This window comes from Barbus barbus (genome assembly GCF_936440315.1).
Source record: "Barbus barbus genome assembly, chromosome: 4".
Classification (NCBI taxonomy): Eukaryota; Metazoa; Chordata; class Actinopteri; order Cypriniformes; family Cyprinidae; genus Barbus; species Barbus barbus.
This window is the reverse complement of record NC_136732.1, coordinates 4,370,219-4,392,697: the sequence shown is the minus strand read 5'-3', so window position 1 is coordinate 4,392,697 and position 22,479 is coordinate 4,370,219. Positions and strand designations below refer to the sequence as shown.

At 37.6% G+C, this 22,479-nt stretch overlaps 1 protein-coding gene across 1 annotated transcript in view; it reads right to left on the bottom strand.

Annotated features, from left to right (window-relative positions):
* Positions 1-1,590: 1,590 nt before the first annotated feature.
* The window catches only part of LOC306867223 (ribonuclease inhibitor-like), a 174,944-nt gene continuing 154,055 nt past the window's right edge, over positions 1,591-22,479 (bottom strand). The window contains exons 2-5 of the mRNA XM_079412817.1: positions 4,321-4,387; positions 3,405-3,578; positions 3,064-3,225; positions 1,591-2,057 (exon numbers count right to left, since the gene is read on the bottom strand). Coding sequence (XP_079268943.1) covers positions 2,054-2,057; positions 3,064-3,225; positions 3,405-3,578; positions 4,321-4,387 — 407 coding nt within the window. The 3' untranslated portion in view covers positions 1,591-2,053. The remainder of the gene's footprint in view (positions 2,058-3,063; positions 3,226-3,404; positions 3,579-4,320; positions 4,388-22,479) is intronic.

Sequence of the window (22,479 nt, the reverse complement as noted above, 5' to 3'; positions counted from 1 at the left end):
GTTGACTATTAATTCCCTTATGGCACCTATAACAGAGTTTATCCCATAACTCATCCTCTATTACCATATTAGCTTCTATTTCCCACTTTTCCTTAATATTATAAGTGTTTCCAACCATGTCTGTTAACAATCTTTTATAAAGATGAGAAACCTGTTTACTAACAGGGAGACGTTTTTCTGAAATTGTGATAAAATATTGTTCTATGCCATTTGGGATTTTGCCAATTCTCTCTTTTTCCTTATGGTTTGTAATGTAATGCCTAATTTGCAAATATCTATAAAAATCACTTGGGGGAAGATCAAATTGTTCCTGAAGTTGTGAGAAAGACTTTAAGTGTGTTTCTTCAAAGAGCTGATTAAAAATAAAGAGGCCTTTAACTGCCCACCTCCTAAAACCATGGTCGCACATCGAAGGTGGAAAGTCTACATTACCCACTATGGGCATAGCTCGAGAAATTGTTCCAACATCCTTAAGCATTTTCTTTACTTCTGCCCATACCTTTATTGTATGTTTTATCCATTCATTTTCAATCTTCATTTTATTGACATGTTTTAGATCCATAAAGGGTAGGGCAGACAGTTGTGCACCCTTAACTTCCCCTTGTTCTATTTGAGTCCACTTTGCTTCCTCATCTCCACTGATCCAAGTCGCAATTGCTGCTAGTTGAGCTGCCCAGTAATAAAATTTTATATTTGGCAAAGCCAAACCTCCTTTATTTTTAGCTAGATGAAGTGTTTTAAGTTTAATTCTGGGTCTTTTGTGTTGCCATATAAATTGAGAAATTAATTTGTTTAGCATATTAAAAGTGGAAATTGGAACTCGTATGGGCAACGACTGGAATAAAAATAGGAAACGTGGGAGCAGGTTCATCTTTACGGTCTCAACTCTGCCAAACAAAGATAAAGGAAGAACCTCCCAACGAACTAGATCACTCTTTATTTGATTAATTAGCTTATTATAGTTAGCCTCAAAAAGTCTTGTAGTTTTAGGTGTGATAATAATCCCCAAGTACCTAAATCCTTGTTTAGACCAGTGGAATGACACCATCTCATTTAGTTGTTTAGGCCATATTCCTGATATCATCATTGCCTCTGATTTATTTTGATTAATTTTGTATCCAGAAATGTCTCCATAGTCTTTTAGGCATTGCATTAGTCGAGGTATTGAAGTAAGGGGATGTTTTATAAAGAGCAGAATATCGACAGCCCGCAGGCCAACGCTCTCGCACTCCACACTCCACACCCGTTCAGCTCAGAAGCATGCGCACAGAGAGAGAGAGAGAGAGAGAGAGAGGCCTGATTCACACCCAGATACAAAACATTACAATAATCCAAACACAATAACACAAAGCATGCACAACTTTCTTCATGTCCTCAAAATACAGGATCGACTTTACAACAGCATTAATTTATCAATCAAATCTAAGCTCAAACCATGTAAAATATCATCAGAACCCCTCAAAAGAGCTGACTCTGTACTACGGCTGAAATGTTGTTCAGTATCGCCCATATGTACATGTATGCTTATATTAATGCTGCATTATTTAATTTGTTTCACCTGTACGCATTAGAAATCATAACACAAGATTTAGTATAATAAACTTTACATTTATTAAAACAATGCAGTTTCATACAGCAATAAATCTTATTCTATTTAAAATCAGTGTAGTATTTCCACAAGAAGTGAATTCACTGACAAATCGGCAGCAGATTTCTCTGATTTACAGGATTACAGGACCCCCCCTCAAAAACAAAACAAAACAAAACAAATCTGTCATCATGTATGTTGAAACCTGTATGTTTCTTGCTTTCTTTCACTTGTCTGTAGAACATAAAAATATTTTTTGAAGAATGTTGGCAACCGATCAAAGACAGACATTTCTCAAAATATGATTGTTACGGCCGGAGTGTTGTTTTTTTGCATGTGTCCAGTAGATGATGCTGCTCCGCGGTTTGGTCTTTTCCAGAGCGGGAGTCAGGTACAGGTGTGGAGTGTTACCTGTGATTGGTGTTTGATTCAGAAAGCAGGAGAAGTTCTGGACTTTGATGCCGTTTATCTGTAAGGTGGAACAGAAGAGAGAGAGAAATCAGTGTTCAGAACAAATTACTAATTAGTTACTATTTCAATTACAGTTTCTTTTTTCAGTTAAAAACTCTTACATTTACATGATCTGGCATAGATATTTCTAAAACAATATTTGTGTTTTAAATACATTTGAACATGAATTCCATTCATATGTTTGTGTTTGTGTGACTCCTGTTGAGTTAATATAAAGAGAAACACATGCTAATGAGTGTAAGCCATATATAATAAACCACAAGGAACAAATACAAATCAGATTTTATAGATGATAGATAGAAATAGTCAGATAGATAGATAGATAGATGTGTGTGTGAGTGTGAGTGTGTGTGTGTGTGTGTGTGTGCGCCACAGCCTGAGAGACAGCAGGTGAACGTGTATGTGTGTGTGTGTGTGTGTGTGTGTGTGCCACAGCCTGAGAGACAGCAGGTGAACGTGTATGTGTGTGTGTGTGTGTGTGTGTGTGTGCCACAGCCTGAGAGACAGCAGGTGAACGTGTGTGTGTGTGTGTGTGAGTTACAGAGAGAAAGAGAGAAGGGGTTCCTAAGGGCCTGGACAAGGTGGAAGTGAAACAAGTGTGTGTGTGTGTGTGTGTGTGTGTGTGTGTGTCTGTCTATGTGAGAAAGTGACAGTTGAGATTCAAATTCATGAACATTCCGTCATTGTAAGTCAATGGGACTTTTAAAGCAGTGTTTTCCTACAATCTGACCAAATCTATTTCAAACTGTAATGATTGACTATTACTGATGTAATTAATAAAGCAGCTGTTGCTGTATAAAGCTCTGACAGTGTGCTTCTGTTCTCTTTCCTCCTTTGTGTTAAACATTTTTATCAACTTCACATTTCATTCAGACACAAACACTTTGAAATAAAGCTTGATGTTAATTTGATAAACTCTTTTTACAAATATTTGAAAGTATATATTTGTTCACATATCAGAGGTAAATGAATCTCTTTAATATCACAAAGTGAAGTTTAGTCACCTCAGTTTACAGTTTGAGTCTCGTAGCACATCAATGAGCTGCTGCTTTGAGTCTCCAATCTTATTATAACTCAGATCAAGCTGTTTTAGAAACTGCAGTGCTTTTGTGTTCGTCAAAGACTGAGTTAAAGAAGAAACATCTGTAATGCCACAGCCATAAAGACTAGAAAGAGACAAACAGAGGAAGAGAGATCATCTTAAAGACAAATCATTAAGCTGAAGAATTTTACACAAATATAAAGTGAACTCAGACTCATCATGAGATATTGAGTATAAAGTGTTTGAGTTTAAACTATTGAAGTGATTTTCATCATTTTATTCTTGTATGTGAATGTTACTGACCTCAATGTCTCCAGTTTACAGCGTGAATCCTTCAGTACGTCACATAAGAGATTCACTCCTGTGTTTTTTATTTGATTCACACTCAGGTTCAGTTCTCTCAGGTGTGATGGGTTTGATTTCAGAGCTGAAGTCAGGATGAGACACTGTTTCTCTGTAATACTGCAATAAGACAGACTGAAGACAGAAAGAGAAAAGATCCATGTAAAGTTTATGTGTGTGCGAATTAATATATCATAATAAATGCCATACAGTAAAAATAAAAAAATAAAAAAGTTATTTCATTCAAATTCAAATAGTTTAGTTAATTAAATTAATTTACACTAGTTTGGGTTAACTCAACTTTAGTACATTGTTCCCACATAAGATTTTGTTTGACAAAATTATAATTCATTTATTTATTTACTGAGGTCTAATTATTATTATTATTATTATTATTACTCACTAAGTGTCACAATCAAAGCACAAACACCAATCTTCTGCATAATGGTAACCACACAATTCAACAACATTACAGAAACTGTCCAACATAACAGAACATTAAACACTAACATATATTTCCCTTTACAGAAAAACACAAAAAATAACACTTCATCCTTAAATTTACAATCATGCAGTTTCTTACAAATCATGCTGAGATCTACAAATCCACTGCTCAGTTAGTTACGTCAACAACAAATATTAATGTAGTTTCAACAAATAACTGTAATACATTTTAAATATATTAGGTAGATGAACACAACTAAATTGTGACAGAATGCTCAAAAACATGTTACTTTAGCTCATTTTAATTAAAGGAACAAGAGGCAGAAATAATGTTTTTGAGTGTACAGTCACAAATACACACAAAACACTTAAAATAAACTGAACAGTAATCTTTAATCTCACTGTAACTGCTGTAGAGTATAATGATACTAACTGTAGTTTCTCCAGCTTGAATTGTGTGTTCATCAGTAGATCACTGAGGTTTCTCACTCCAGAGTCTCCTAGTTTATTCCCGCTCAGGTTCAGTTCTCTCAGGTGTGATGGGTTTGATTTCAGAGCTGAAGTCAGGATGAGACACTGTTTCTCTGTAATACTGCATTCACACAGACTGAAGACAGAAAGAGAAAAGACAATGAATCAGATCCATGTAAAGTTTGTGTGAATAAATACACCATAAGCAAATGCCATAGTAAAATAAATAAATTCTTTACACTTCATTATGCTTATTTAATTTTACTAAAAGAAAGTTTTTGATTGTATGAAATGCAAGTGCATGCATTACGTGACCAAAACTTCATTGATTCTAGCGTGTCTCACATGCACATTTGCGCTTACTGTATCACATCTGAATGTGCATTGATCAGTTGTAAATAAAAGGTCAAATCAAATCTGAATTTATGAATGATGCACTCACCTGTCGATCTCTTAATTCTCTGAAAAGATCAGGATAGCAAGCGACAAATGCTTAAAAAGATTTGTGTTCCTATGGCAACATGATTTAGGCCTATAGCAACGCTTGCATATAGGTGCAGTAAGGTCAGTTCCTTCACCTTTGTCATCTGTTTTTTATCCAAAGTAATGCCATATTTCACTTCTACTGTTCTCTTTATTTATTAATTTTGGGTGCGCTGAGTTTCATCTGTTTGATCCATCGCGTTGTTCTGTTGTCACATTTACCAATTTGGGAAGCACTGCCACCTACAGGTGCATTTTGCAACAGCAGCTTATGAAATACCGAATTGAGCAAAATTATGATATCGTACCGTTTGAAATATAATATATACCGGTATTTTTCCAGTATCGGTATACCGCACATCCCTACTCTCATGTATGCATAATTACATGCAAGTAACCCTAAATCAAACCCTAATCCTAACCCTAACCATATAGTAAGTACATGTAGTTAATTAATATTACTCAGTACTTAAATGTATAATTACACTGTAACTGCTGTAGAGTATAATGATACTAACTCTAGTTTCTCCAGCTTGAATTGTGTGTTCATCAGTAGATCACGGAGGTTTTTCACTCCAGAGTCTCCGAGTTTATTCCCGCTCAGGTTCAGTTCTCTCAGGTGTGATGGGTTTGATTTCAGAGCTGAAGTCAGGATGAGACACTGTTTCTCTGTGATACTGCAATAAGACAGACTGAAGATAGAAAGAGAAAAGACAGTGAATCAGACACGTCATGTTCATGTGTGAGTTCAATTAATCATGAGTAAACACCATACAGTGAAATAAATAAAATGTTCCTAAAACCTGAAAACAATACAAGTAAATAAATAATCATACAGCCATAAACTAACACAAAACCAAAACTAGGATTTGAGGATACTAGTTACATTTCAAGTCTGGAGAAACTTTAGTCAGACCAAAGAAGGTTTGTGAATTGAAATGTGATTAAGATACAGGATCAACTATAGAACCACTTTAAAATAACATTAAAAAAGGAGTTTAAATGTAACAAATCAAGAATATTCTGTTCATAAATCAAAATTTACTTCAAGACATTTTAAGATTGTAGTTTACAGTCAACAAATACAACATTTTGTGATCATATTTTGTTCTTATTGTGATGCATGTCTGAGTGAAACAGCTTTCTGAAAAAAAATGCAGGTCAGGAATTCATTTTTGATGAAAAGCTGGATAATTGTTGTTTGCTATTAAAAAAATCTAATGTATTTTGTATTTAAATACATTTAATCGTAGTATTATTGTATTTTCAAAATACATAAGTTTTTCCAATCAACCTCTTTATTAGACTGCTGCTGGTTTCCTGTATCAACTAGTTCAGACATGCCACTTTCATTCATGTGAGCTGCAGCTGAGAGACTCCATCTAGAATTGGGGAATGACATTTTTTGGATTCCTGTAAGGAAATAAGGAATAATACTGCCTTCGTGTGCTATCAACATTTCCTACTTCCAATTTCAGAAGTCCTGATTACAAGCTTGTCGTATTCAAGTGCTTTTCTGTTGGAAAGAATAGGAATCGTGGAGGACGCCAGGTTTCCTGGGAAAATCGTATTAAAACCCAAATCGTAGATATACCGCACCAGAGCCACCTCTTCAAGCGGACCAGGACATGGTTAAACAAACCACACTGGACACGGTACAGAGCAGACGCACTTGTGAAATGAACTGGACTTTGGGGGTCAATCATGCTCAAGCACGGATCAGATCCCCTAGTGTGAGTACATCCTAAATCTAAGAGAATAGCAGATAGCACAAAACAACTATAACCATAACAGCACAAAAAATTATGAATGATAAAAATATTGACAGCCAATCGGAATCATTTCTGCTTCAAAGAGCTTCAGCATTTAGTGACAGACGACACAACTGCATTGTATACTTAGAATACACTAATATAGTTATCTTTATAATTATCGTTCTTGGTGTAAACAGGCCTTAATAGTGTTACTTCACTAGATGGCCAATTTCAAATGTATTTTGTGAATTTTCAAAATATAAAATACTGTATTTGTATTTAAATACATTTTCCCACACAGTATTTTGTATTTTTATTTTAAATACATTTTGATGTATTTGTGCTCATCTCTGAAAACAAATAAGTTGTTCATTCAATCAAATAATGTGCACTTCTCATGGTTTATGAACAGTTTGTCCTGATTCTTGATAGAAATACAAAGACGTTTTAATTCCCAACAACCTTGTGTAAAAGGTGTTAAAATATTTCATATCTTTTTATTTCTGTCAAATAATTCCTATTTCATCGTTTGTCTAAAACTGAATAAAATTAAAGTTCTGACTGCTGTGTATTTGTGCTTAAATTGACACTGGTCTGCACATCACTACAACGTAAATGCATTCGCTCTGCTCTGTCCAGTGGCTTGATCAGCTTTGCTACACAGATTCAACTTTGCACATCTAAATAAAACTGTAGGTTTGTCTGTGGCTGTAGATGTGAAGAACAGTAATATTTCTCTGAAACAAGTAAGGTTGAAGAACCAATGCCTGCACAGAATAAAGCTCAGTCAGGGTGTCTACAGAGTTTAACAAGTCAAATTTAAGACTTTTTAAGACCTTTTTAATACCAACTTATATGAAATTTAAGACCACCAAACCTGCGATGAAAATACACACACAACACAAATCACAAAATATTAATTGCTGTAACAAATGCTATTTAGTATTACAATATACAGTGAGCTTTTCACAGACAATATCCAAGAAATCAAAAATTCAACAATTTCAGCAGCTGTTTAACTGCAAAGAAGCCACTGTACAACATTAATTACTATTATTAACCAGCTCACAATAACAGGTAGATTTTTGGGTCACACTTTATATTAGGTGGCCTTAACTACTATGTACTTAAATAAAAAAATAAGTACAATGGACTTATTGTGGTCATATTGTATTGCACAACACTTTTGCTGCTATTGAGGTGGGATACGGGTAAGGCTAGGGACAGGTTTGGTGGTATGGGTAGGTTTAAGGGTGGGTTAAGGTGTAAGGGATAGGTCAGTGTCATTATAAATGTAATTACAGAAATTCATTACAGATGTAACTACATATAGGTATTTTTAAAAATATAAGTACAATGTAAAAACATGTATGTACACAATAAGTGCATTGTATCAAATGATTAATTTAAATGTAAGTACATAGTAGTTAAGGCCACCTAATATAAAGTGGGACCGATTTTTGTTCTGGATTGTATTTCTATTCTAAATCTACTTTGTACATATATTTGAATTACAACAATGTGAATGAACAATTTTGATCAATCCTGTCATTTGACCTGAACGAGTGATGGCTTGTTACCGTCCTCAGCACCCAAATTATCTCAGCTCTTATTGTTGGCGTAGAGCCAAAAACTAAACGTAGGTCAGATGATGGCGTTGTAGGCTGGGGATTCTCAACATCCGTGGTGACATCTTTGCTATTGGGAAGAGTGGAACAGAAACCTTTAATTGAACTCTTCTCGCGGGCTCTCGCATATTCCCGGTGCTTCCCGCTCTGCGTGTGCGATTCCACCGCTTTGATGCCCATTGTACCTTTCCTGTAGCTTTCCTGTAGCTCAAATAGTAGAGCACGGCGCTAGCAACGCCAAGGTCATGGGTTCGATTCCCAGGGAAAGCAAGAGCTGATAAAATGTAAAAACTGTAACTTGAATGCAATGTAAGTCGCTTTGGATAAAAGCGTCTGCTAAATGCATAAATGTAAATGTACCCAGTTTAAAACGCCTTTGCAGATTTAAAAGATTTTTAAAACAATTTGCCTCGTACACATTATCAGCCACCGGCTTCAACCACCATGAGAATTCGTCATTCTCGAGCCATTTCTCATTGAACTTACATTTACCCGTTGCAGCTATTTCAGTTCGACCTGCTACCTTAATTCTCTCTGATGACGCAATAACTACCGCGGGAAAAAAAAAAACTTCCGAAAAAACTTTTTTTTTTTTTTGTGGTAAAGTCACCAAAAATATTTAAGACCTATCGGATCTGAATTTAAGTCTTTTTAAGGCCTTTTATATGGAAAACTTTATTTAAGACATTTTAAGACTTTTTAAGGACCTTAAAGGACCTTTTTAAGGACCCTGTCAGTCTGGACCTGTTCTGTTTGATTGTGTTAGACATTCATTAATCTGGTTGTTTGATGGCAGAGAGATGATATGGAGCATCAATAAACTCTATGAATATGTTCTGCTACAGCAGCACAGTACTATTCTGTTGAACGTCCCATTAATAAACACAATGAAAACGGTTTTTGTTATTAAAAAATAACAATTAATAACAAGAATAAACACAAGAAACTAATAAACACAAGAAAACAGCCCAATTTTTGAGCTCCCTGACGGTTTTCTAAAATAACCCCCAAAAATCAGTTTTTGTGAGACCTTGTAAATATTTTACTCAACAATACAGAAAAGGGTTACTCTACTAGAAGTAGGACAACGGCAAATGTACAGGTGCATCTCAGAAAATTAGAATATGGTGAAAAAGTTCATTTTTTCTTGTAACTTATTTCAAAAAGTGAAACTTTCATATATTTTAGATTCATTCTATGCAAGAAACATCTCATGGATGCACTGGGACGCATCCTCTGTGATGTCTCCTGGGATCATTGGGTGCTTCGGGTCTCGCAACATCATACACCCTCGCCCAGGCGACCCAACCAGGGTTGACCAAGTCCCGACTTGCGTCCCAGTAGCAGTCCACGGATCAGCCATCTTAATCCAAAGCCACCTTGTGGCCTTCTCTGCGGCTTCGCTTGCAGATTGAATGGCCCTCTTCTTGGCCACCCCTGTAACGCCCAAACGACTGAGGACTTTGCAAAGTGAACGTCCTGCAAATCCTCTACAGCCGACTTCTATAGGCTCATAGAAGGTTCTCCAGCCTCTCTCCCTGCACTCCTCCACCAGTTCCTGGTACTTGGCGCGTTTCCTCTCATTGGCTTCCTCAATACGCTCTTCCCAGGGCACCATAAGTTCCAGCATGATCAGCTGTTTTGAAACCTCGGAGGTAACTATCATGTCTGGGCGGAGACTGGTTGTTACAATATGCTGAGGAAACCTCAGCTGTTTTCCCAGGTCAACCTGCAGCTGCCAGTCCGAGGCTTTATGGAGGAGTCCTGTTGTTAATTGTGGGCGTGCCCGCATAATGCTGGTGAGAGTTCATGTTATAGCCTAACGTAATATTTTTTTTTGCTCTGTAGATTGTATTGGACATAACATAACGTTATAGGAAAAGATGAAAGTTTCGGTCAAATCACCGTCAGACTGCTGTTATAAACATGAATTAAAACCAAGAAGAACAAAGAGAGAAGCAGCTGATGGAGATGTTTCCATTTTTTCTGTGGATAACTGAGTATTTGGTGTTTGCAGTTATAGTATAATAAAATATAATAATTTTTTTGTGCTGAAGTAATTGTATATTATTCTAAACACGCTGTATTTGGTTGTTGTAGATGTTCATCTAACTCAGAGAGTGTTACCGCCAGTTTATCAGAGTGTTGAAAAGTGGAAGTCAGAGGAAACATGGCCAACTTGCTGCAAAAAATAACACAAAAGGTCCATTATTTCTGTTTCCTCACAGTAACAACTGAAACTCATCAATCAGCTAATCTGAAGTTACTGATATCTTTTTTTTCCTTCTATTTTCCACCTTTTATCATGCAGGTTCTTATGATTGATAGATAAATAAATAAATATTTTGCACTGTCACTGCAGGTCTGGACTCTTTACTTGCAGCATTACTTGTTTGGTCATCAACATTCAGATGAAAACATCACACGTATCTCTAATTCTAGTACGTTTTAAGATTTGATTTAATTGTGAGAGATTCCTTTCTTTTTCCTGTTGTATTGTACTCTCATTAGGTCTAATAAATGTTTCTCTGACCTGTATCCCCATCTTAGGATGTCAAGCCTACTCATCGCAAGCAGAGTTAGCATCAAAATGGATGTGTCACTGACCAATAACAGAGATGCCAGAAGTATCTGTTTCCTGTCGTCTTTTTGTTTAGTATGGCGCATCCAAAAGACATCACTCAGTTAATTTCATCAGATTAAATTAATCAGCAATATTTAGCCCTTCCCAGTGCTGAAATTGTCATGGGTCCTTTGTTTTTATTGTTTAAATGCTTATCTGAATGTAAAATTAATATTTAATGCTTATAAATTTAAAAACAATATAGTCTGTCTTTTAGCTCCCTTTTCAGAAACATGTGGTTCACCATCTTGCAGCATCTTAAATTTGTTTATTTATTTGTGCAAGTTAACATTCTATTCAGTTGTTTTTTTGTGTGTAGTTTCTTAGCAATCAACATATATTTGTGACTGACATGTTGGATGGGTGAGTAAGGTGGAGGGGGTTGAAAAAAACAAAGAATTAACTATGAATTGCTGTGTTATATATTGCTTGTCATTGTAAATGCTAATAAACGTGTTTTAAATGATCACACAAAACCTTGATGTGTTATGCTTATATATATATATATATATATATATACACACACACACACACACATATATATATACATTTTTCTAGTGATAAATTAGCTATATGAGCTGTTTAAGTCTTAAAATGTAATTAAAATAAAACAACAATTAAATCCAAAGAATGATCCCTTGATGAGAACCCCTAAAGGGTTCTATATAGAACCTTTTTCCTGGCAACAAAGAACCCTTAAAAAGGGTTATTTTGATTGAACCCTTGAAAAGGGTTCTATATGGAAGCTTTTAGGGGTTCCACATATGAAGCGCCTGATAGAACCTTTTAAGGTTCTATATAGAACCTTTTCTTCTAAGAGTGTATTCTAAAGCTTGCGGTCATCCCTGTTGTTTGTGCACATTTTCCTACCCAATTTCAAGATTCAAGACTTTTATTTGTCACATGCACAATTATACAGAGTATAACCAGCAGTGAAATGTAAGTCAGGTCCGCTCCAAGGACAGTGCAATTATATAGAATACAAAACACAGAATGTACATAAATATTAAGAAAAAGAAAATAATAAAATAAAAGATAAAAAATATAAATATAAATGTGCAGGTCAGTATGTTTGTTGACTTAAATAGTAATATAAGAAGGAATGTGCATAAAAGTTCTACAGGGTATTTACATAGCAGCAATACAAGGTAGAAAAAATTATGAGTAACTTATTGATAGTGATATTTACATGGAGACGTGAGATGTTATGACAGAGTTAGAGTTTAGGAGCCTGATGGCCTGGGGGAAGAAGCTCCTCCTAAGTCTCTCAGTTTTTGCCATCAGGCTACGGAAGCGCTTACCAGATGTAGCAAAACTCCTTTCAGTAATAACCCTCTGTGAATTACCCTCTTTGTGGACGGTGTCAATGATCGTCTTCTGGACCATTGCCAAGTCAGCAGTGTTCCCATTATTGTGGTTTCAAAGAACAAGAGATACCCAGAATATATACTGTATGGATGGTCATTTATTGACACTCAAATGTACATATTATAATATTTTGAGATACTGATTTTTGACTTTCATGAGCTGTAAGCTCTAATCATCAAAATGAAAATTTAGAAATATTTTACTTTACATGTAATGAATCTAAAATATATGAAAGTTTTACCTTTTTGAAATAAGTTACAAGAAAAAAATTACTTTGTCACCATATTCTAATTTTCTGAGATGCACCTGTCGTAGAAAATGACCCTGAACCAAGGCAAGGTAGCAGAAGCAGCTCGCCGACATCATATCCACATGGCGAAGACAGTTCTGAAGTTAGCCTGCGATGCATCCTCAACGAACTCCAAGAATTCAGAAGGGATAATAAGGTACAGCTTTCCGACATTAAACCAGAACTGAAGAGAACAAACGATAAACTGGAGGAGGTAGAGGAAAGAATTGAAGAAACTGAAACCGTGCTTCAAGCAGCATCAACGCTAATCAAGCGGCTAACACAGCGGCAAGCTAATCTGGAAGCCAGACTCAGACCAGGAGGGCCGAGCTCGTAGAGATAATTTAAGGATTTACAGAATACCCGAAAGTAAAGAAGGAACAGACATGGTTGACTTTCTAGATAACTTGTTGAACAAGCAACAATAATCTGCCAATGGGGTAAGAAAAATAATCTTATGTCAAACAGAAAACAAGATTATTTTTTATTTATTTATTTTTCTTACACCACTGGCAGATTATTTTGCTTGTTTTAAGCAAAAACTCACTTAATTTTGACTAGTTTTTTCTGAAAACAAGACAATTTTTACTTCTCTAGAAAATCCTTCTTGATTTAAGAATTTTTAAATATTTTGGCTGGAAACAAGACAAAAAATCTAAATAAGAAAAGCATTTTTTGCAGTGATATACACCGCCAAAATATATTAAAGATAAATTCAACCTTAATTGGAATCAGAATTCGCTGAAATATTTAAGAATATACTTAAAGAAAGAAACTTCAACACTGGCAGAGTAGACGCTGACAATTTTTCGGGAATGCTACGGGTCACGGGAATCCCGCGGGAAGGTAAACAAAATCGCTACGAATCACGTGATTGGGACAGGACAGGAAAAATGTCAGCGGAAGTGGGCGGGACCGGGAATAGTAATGATACCCAACTTTATACACAAATATACCTTTTATATAAATAAACTGTATATTTTAATTCTGAACACAATTCTAGTTGCCCTGTCTCTTTATGCTCTCCTCCTGTTTGCTTTGGTGTGGCTGGTTAAGTGAATGACGCAGTCCGTGACAGACAGATTGTTAACGGCTGGTCTATGTGGTAACTGGTAATACACTCGGGAAGGACATCCGAACGCTCATCTATCATTCATCGACCTCAAATATGGCTTTTCATCTGAAAGATGTAGCCTATGTAGTAGCAACTTTACATCGCTCAATATGATGTTAACCTAGAGAAATGTGTGCTGTTGAAGTGTTTGTGTGGAGAGTGGAAGCTGAATAGCGCACTCGCTGCAGGACAGCTCACTTGCTCTTAAAATCGCTGTAATTTTTGGTCAAAAGTAGCCTAATACATCTTTTAAATCTGTAAAGTTTATTTGTGTGCACTCAGAATAACAACGAAACGTTGCGCTTTAAAGCAAACAGGATGCACTTTAGGTCTCTGTGAACTTGAGCGAGAAACTTTGAAACTCTATCTTTGAAAAATATATCTCTAGAGAGAAGTGTCTACTTTCAAATGAAAAATTCAAATATAAAATGCATGGATGATTTACATGAAATTTAATGTGTGCAATGCACACTGTGCAAAGCTAGCTTTCGGTTCAATATAACAAAAAACTACATTTTGGGTTTTTATTCAAGGTGGCATCTGAGTTATATTTTTACTGTAACTGACAGATTTCGGCCAAAAAAAAAACAACAACACGGGAGTGGGAGGGAATGGGAGTCGTTCTTCCGGGAGTGGAACGAGACGGGATTTTCCCCCAGTTTTTTCATGGGATGGGATGAGATTTGTTTTTGTGGGAGTGGGACGGGAGAGGTTTGAAAATCCAATCCCGTGTCACCCTCTAGAGCAGAAGCAAATTTTAACCCACTTTTAATAAAAATTTATAAAGATATACACAGGTGGAATGCCGTCTCTTTCCTTGGCCTTAGTCATAGAATTGACTCAATAAAGATGAAAATTCTTCCACGATATTTCTATTTATTTCAAGCACTACCTGTAGAACTTCCCCTAAACATTTAGAGACGTATGCAAGACATGGGTTTCAGCTGTCGCATTCCTTGTGTCAAGCCACTCTTGAACAAGAGACAGCGTCAGAAGCGTCTTGCCTGGGCTAAAGACAAAAAGGACTGGACTGCTGCTGAGTGGTCCAAAGTTATGTTCTCTGATGAAAGTACATTTTGCATTTCCTTTGGAAATCAAGGTCCCAGAGTCTGGAGGAAGAGAGGAGAGGCACAGAATCCACGTTGCTTGTGGTCCAGTGTAAAGTTTCCACAGTCATTGATGGTTTGGGGTTCCATGTCATCTGCTGGTGTTGGTCCATTGTGTTTTCTGACGTCCAAGGTCAACGCAGCCGTCTACCAGGAAGTTTTAGAGCACTTCATGCTTCCTGCTGCTGACCAACTTTATGGAGATGCAGATTTCATTTTCCAACAGGACTTGGCACCTGCACACACTGCCAAAGCTACCAGTACCTGGTTTAAGGACAAGGTATCCCTGTTCTTGATTGGCCAGCAAACTCGCCTGACCTTAACCCCATAGAAAACCTATGGGGTATTGTGAAGAGGAAGATGCAATACGCCAGACCCAACAATTCAGAAGAGCTGAAGGCCACTATCAGAGCAACATGGGCTCTCATAACACCTGAGCAGTGCCACAGACTGATCGACTCCATGCCACGCCTCATTGCTGCAGTAATCCAGGTCAAAGGAGCCCCAACTAAATATTGAGTGCTGTACATGCTCATACTTTTCATGTTCATACTTTTCGGTTGGCCAACATTTCTAAAAATATTTTTTTTTGCATTGGTCTTAATTGATATTCTAATTTTCTGAGATACTGAATTTGGGATTTTCATTAGTTGTCAGTTATAATCATCAAAATTAAAGGAAATAAACATTTGAAATATATCAGTCTGTGTGGAATGAATGAATCTAATATACAAGTTTCACTTTTTGAATGGTATTACTGACGCTGAATGGTCATGCTAATGCCTGCATACAGACCGCTCGTCAAAGTCATCAAACCAATACACAAACAGATTCAAGTGAAGCCGGAAGGGTCGTCAGAGGCACTTCAGGACTGTTTTGACACCACTGACTGGAATATGTTTAAACAGGCTGCCACATACAACAACACTACAGACCTCCAAGAGTACTCGGAGACTGTCACTGCCTACATCTCCAAGTGCATTGATGATGTAACAGTCACAAAGTCCATCACTGTCCGGGCCAACCAGAAGCCGTGGATGACAGGGGAAGTCTACAGACTGCTGAAGGCTCGGAACGCTGCCTTTAGAGCTGGAGATGAGGAGGGCCTGAAGACAGCTAGGGCCAACCTATCCCGCGGCATCAAAGAGGCCAAGAGACAGTACTCCAGGAGGACAGCAGAGACTCTCGGAGCTTGTGGCAGGGGATACAGACCATTACGGACTACAAGCCCCCACCACAGACCTGTGACAGCACCATCCCCCTGCTAAACGAGCTGAATGCCTTCTTTGCTCGCTTTGAGGCACAAAACAGCACCACTGCACAGAAGACTCCACCTCCTCCCGGCGACCAGGTGATGACGCTGTCCCCGGACAGCGTGAGGAGGTCCCTCAGCAGGATCAACGCACGCAAAGCTCCGGGTCCTGACAACATTCCTGGGCGTGTACTGAGAGACTGTGCAGTGGAACTCACTGATGTCTTCACAGACATCTTCAACATCTCGCTAAATCAGGCCGTTGTCCCCACATGCTTCAAAGCTACCACCATCATTCCAGTCCCGAAGAAGTCATCTCCATCCTGTTTCAATGACTACCGTCCAATAGCACTCACTCCTATTCTCATGAAGTGCTTTGAACGGCTAGTCATGCACCACATCAAGTCTGTCCTCCCCCCCTCACTTGACCCCTTCCAGTTTGCATATAGGTCCAACCGCTTGACCGATGATGCCATCGCCACTGCCCTCCACCCAGCCCTCACACATCTGGACAAAAAAGACTCATATGTCAGGATGCTGTTCATAGACTTCAGTTCAGCATTCAACACAATCATCCCTCAACAGCTCACACACAAACTGGTCCAGCTGGGGCTCAACACCTCTCTGTGCAACTGGCTGTTGGACTTCCTGACCGGGAGACCTCAAGCAGTACGGGTTGGCATTAACACATCCAGCACTATCACACTGAACACTGGGGCCCCCCAAGGATGTGTGCTGAGCCCCCTCCTCTTCACTCTGCTGACCCACGACTGCACACCGTCACACAACTCTAACCTGATCATTAAGTTTGCGGATGACACAACTGTGGTGGATCTTATTAGCAACAGAGATGAGACAAACTACAGGAGCGAGGTGAGCCGCCTGGCCGGGTGGTGCAGTGACAACAATCTCTCTCTGAATGTGGAGAAGATGAAGGAGATTGTTGTTGACTTCAGGAGAGTACACACTCAGCATGCCCCTCTGACCATCAACGGTGCGACTGTGGAGAGAGTGAGCAGCACCAAGTTCCTGGGTGTGCACATCACAGAGGACCTCTCCTGGACTAACAACACTGTAGCACTGGCCAAGAAAGCACAGCAGCGTCTCTACTTCCTCCGCAAACTCAGAAGAGCCAGAGCCCCGACCCCCATCATGTGCACCTTCTACAGAGGCACCATCGAGAGCATCCTAACCAGCTGCATCACTGTGTGGTATGGCGCTTGCAACGCATCCTGCCGCAAGTCACTTCAGCGAATAGTGAGAGCAGCTGAGAAGATCATTGGTGTCTCTCTCCCCTCCCTCCAGGACATTTACAGCACCCGTCTCACCCGCAAAGCCCTCCGCATTGCAGGTGATCCCACCCACCCGACACACAGCTTCTTCAGTCTGCTGCCATCAGGGAGGAGACTGCGGAGTCTCCAGGCGAAGACCAGCAGACTGAAGGACAGCTTCATACATCAGGCTGTCAGGAAGCTGAACTCCATCCCGTCCCTGACCCCCCTCCCCTCTTTTTACCCCATACAACACTGAACTCTGACACTATGAGACCCCACCCCCTCCGGCTCCCCACACCCCCAGGACCAGCCGTCCCACCTACTTACAAACTGTGACCAGCACCTCTCACTTGTGCAGCATTGGACTGATCACTACCTCATCCAGCATTGACTGCAAACTACCTCCTCGGATAGTCTCATAAAAAGACTGTTCTCCTGTCAATTTAACAGACTGACAAGCTCTTTTTGCACTACACACATATCTGCACAGTTTTGGTTTATTTAACTGGTTTGCACTCCATCTATTCTGCCATGTGCCTTATGTCACTTTATCTATCTTTTTTATTTTTCTACAATGTCCTCAGACTGACAAGCTCTTTTTGCACTACACATATATCTGCACAGTTTTGGTTTATTTAACTGGTTTGCACTCCATCTATTCTGCCATGTGCCTTATGTCACTTTATCTATCTTTTTTTATTTTTTATTTTCTACAATGTTCTCAGATTGATAAGCTCTTTTTGCACTACACATATATCTGCACAGTTTTGTTTTTATTTAACTGGTTTGCACTATCTGCCATGCGCCTTATGTCACTTTATTTCTTTTTTTTTTAATTCTACAATGTCCTTACTTGTATAGCTATAGAGTTGTATGTACATATGTTTAAACTGTATTATCTGTATTTGAACGTGTTTAATGTTAACTGTTTACACCAAGGGTCTGAGGGTAACGCAATTTCAATTCTCTGTATGTATGTGCTGTACATGTGGAAGAATTGACAATAAAGCAGACTTGACTTGACTTGACTTGATTACTGAAATAAATCAACTTTTTCATGATATTCTAATTTTATGACCAGCACCTGTATGTAACCCAACATATCAAGCTAGGTGGAAAGATATCGAACTCTCCATAATGTCTGACCCCCCAATTCAAGCATTATTGGTACATAAAAGTTTGGGAAGATTTATAGAAAAGGTGCAAAACCCATGGATTAAAGCCCAACTAAAAATCTGGAATACAATAAAGGAAGAATATAAATTAGATTGGAAATTACAAATAATTCAATGATGTGCCTATGACCCTGAATTTAAGTCAAGAATAGAATGGATTATAGATTCAAATTTTGGGTCTCAAAAGGAATAACAACATCCTATTCTCTTAAGGAAAAGGGAGAGTTGAAAGACTTTGAAGAAAGAGTGCTGCCTTGAGAAATCTGATTTTTATAGATATCTCCAGCTACGCAATCATTTTGAAAACAATGACCCAATATTGAAGATATTTACAGGTGCTTACCAAGGTGATTTAAATAAGGGTGTCATCTCTAAATTCTATAAAGGTCTTAGGATAAAAAAAAACCTCCACCACAGAATATATTAAATAAAAATTTGAAAAGGAAGGTACATTTTCATATTGAATGAGGAATGGCTTGATATATGTAAATTCCCATGGAAATGTACTAATTCTCACATATGGCGGGAATTTGGGTGGAAATGTCTTGTCAGATTTTTTATTACACCGAAACAGAAAGCACATATTGAGGGAGGGGACACCAAATGTTGGAGACAGTGTGGGTTTCGGGAAGCCAATCACTGGCATATATTCTGGGAATGCCCAGTGATAGATAAACCCTTTTGGGTGGAGCTTCATAAAGCAGTGAAAGGCATTTTTAACACTACACTGCCTTTGCGCTTCTCCACATTATATTTAGGAAATACTAATCTCCAGACAAGATGGCCCTAAAGATACCTATTTGACATTCTAACAATTGCTGGTAAAAAAGCACTTACAAGGCGCTGGTTGCTTCCTGAACCCCCCACAATACAAGAATGGATGGATATTGTGAATGATATTTATGTTATGGAAAATATTACTTTTTCCCTCCGTCTTCAGAAGAATGTATTCAGAAAGGTTTGGTCCAAGTGGATCGAATATGTAAGGCCATTACGGCCAGACTTTGTGGAGGTATAAAACAAATGATCCTTCCCTTCTGAATGGAAAATGTTATTGTGATCTCCCTTACACATCCTTTCCACATCGGAAACTAACAGACTTTCTCCCACAGTCTCTACCATAGACCAAGAACAAACATTTAACATTATTGAATATGGAATTTGATTATTAAGTATATATCTGACCTCTCAAGAACCGTTAAAATGATTATTGTTATTAATATTATTATTTTATTTTATTTTATTTTATCTGTTATTTTGTTTATATTATGTTTAAAAAAGAAAAAGAAAATTTGAATGGCAGAGAAAATTGTAACAATTTTTGTTTTGAAATAATGTACTGTAATGTACTTTTGTTCATGCTGCTACATCAAAATTAAAAAAAATTAAAAATCAAATGCATGCAGGCAGATTATCTCACCAGCAGACCAAAAGCAGATTTTTTTCACAAATGCAATTGAGCAACTTTCTTTTCCAAAAACAGCAGATGGTGCTGTTGGTTAATTTACGCTAGTCTCCCGAGACCTGAATAACCTCTTTACCTTTTCAGACCAACATGAGTGGGGAACAGGTGAGTTTCTGTCTTACTATATCTATAATTATCCATATAGATGTTTTAACAAAGTGACCCTACTACAGAGTCAGTGAAATTCACAATAAGTGCTGTAAACAATTAAAAAATCAGTAGTGACATGTCTAAACATTTAACTAGGCAGTCTTTCCCTAAAAAAACTGATCCATTCTTATCCTCTGTTGGATGGCAGGATATAGAATACATAGGCTATAAATGTTGATACAATTGTTCAACACTCAAAACAATGCAGGGCTATAACTATATATCGTGTCACAATATATTGTAATACTAAAATGGAAATGTATGGGATAGTGTTTTTGGAAAAGAAAGTTGCTCAATTGCATTTGTGAGAAAATCTGCTCGCACGCATGAGAAAATCTAGCTAAGTTTCCTCATAAAAAGGCAAATGAGTCTCACAGTTGTGACACACAATACATATATTTGTCCATACCTCTGCATTTTCTCTCAAATAGAGTTTTTTATTTGCAAATCACTTTGCGTTTGTTTGAAAGTCGAGTTTTTCTTTGCAAAGCGAATTTGTTTATTTGCAAAACACTGGATTTGTTAGATGAATATAGTCACAAAATTCGCTCCACAGGGCTGGACCAAGTAGACATTCAGCAGTCACAGCAGAAGTTAGAGACAACATTTAACTGAAGTCTATTCAAAAGTTGTATGAATCTATTCTAAGAAGGTTGGAAGCTGTATTAAAGGCAAACGATGGTAAACACAATAAAATACTGGCTATTTCTAGTGTGTTCACATTATTTTCTCCAACCCCTGACCACTTAAAGGGATAGTTCACCCAAAAATGAAAATGACCCCATGATTTGCTCACCCTCAAGCCATCCTTGATGTATATGAATTTCTTCTTTCAGACAAATATAATTAGAGTTATATTAAAAAATATCCTGGCTCTTCCAAGCTTTATAGCGTGGGGTCAGACTCAAATGAGAAGTAAAATAGACTACTGTAACATTACTAGTCATGTGACACATGAAATGATGGAAGATACTCACTTCAGTGTGTTGAGTTGACAGTGTTTATCCTGCAGTAGAGCAGCGATCTGATTCACTCGTGTGTCTCCTAGTTCATGTTCACTCAGATTCAGCTCTCTCAGGAGTAACGGGTTTTTACCCACAATTCCAGTCACATACTGACAGGCTTCATCTGCAGCAGGACCCACAAACCTGCAGAAGAGAAGATGAAGCAGAATTCAATTCAATGTGTATTGCATCACAAAACATTTAAAGATTATCAAACATCGTTTGTAACGAAAAGCTCTAGTTCAAGTTTTAACAATTGAACATTTAAATATAGGCCTACAAATATATTTTTTTAATAAAGACAAAAGTCAAAAGTAAATTCTTTAAAAGAAACTCATGGGCAAAAGCTCACTAGATCATGATTCTCAATTCTCAAAAATTCTCAAAGATATTTCTAGGTTTAAGCAGGAGATGAGGAGAGTTAGCAAAGGGATAACTAGCTTGTGACAGCTAAGCATTCATAGCCATATATTTAGTTGATCTTTTGATGCCGGCTCTTCCTATTATTATGTAGCAGAATTCACCAAACACTGGATTGCTGATCCACTAACAGGGAACATGATCTGGGTTTAGACCATCTCTGGATAGTTTTATTTAACTGATGTCTGTTGATGCAACAGTAATTCTGCTCATTATGAGAGAACTGCAGGTTCAGATGTGTGTGTGTGTGTGTGTGCTGAATTATCCTGACACACGTCACATGTTTGTGGCCTGTTATAGATCTGCTGTAGTAGATCTACAGTGTTGTGTATCTGAGCTTGATGGAAATTAATGTACATTTATCATCAAAACAACAGCAGCTGCAGCATCTGTATCTTATTGAATTAGTGAAATATAATATAATATAATAATATTTATGTGTAATATAAATAATTCACATGCGTATCATTTATTTAGTATTATTTGATCACGTCTCACCTCAGTGTCTTGAGTTGACAGTTTGGATCCTGTAGTAAATCACTGAGCTGCTTCACTCCTGATTGTCCAGGATCATTTCCTGTGAGATCCAGCTCTATCAGGTGTGAAGGGTTTGATCTCAGAGCTGAAGCCAGAGCTTTATAACCTTCTTCAGTGATACTGCAGTCTGAAAGCCTAGAACAGAAATTAAAATGTAACATTCAACAGATTAATGAGCTATTCCAGAAATAACCTTTACAATATTAATCTATAAAGTAAATTAATTTTGTTCCTTGTCAGTTTACTGTGCTATTTAGTGTACAACTGAATACTTTCACTATTAATTTCTTTGCTCTATGGTACATCATCTTAATAGCATTAGATTTAATAGCATTAGAGCTGCTCCATTGCAGCGGTTTAGTTCTGTAATCACACGTTTTGCTGTAATAATGCAGGGAACCACTCGTTATAAGCCTCCTAAATGTGATATTTTCAGAAAGAAGTCGTGTTTTTTCATCTGAAATGTGCTGCAATTTATA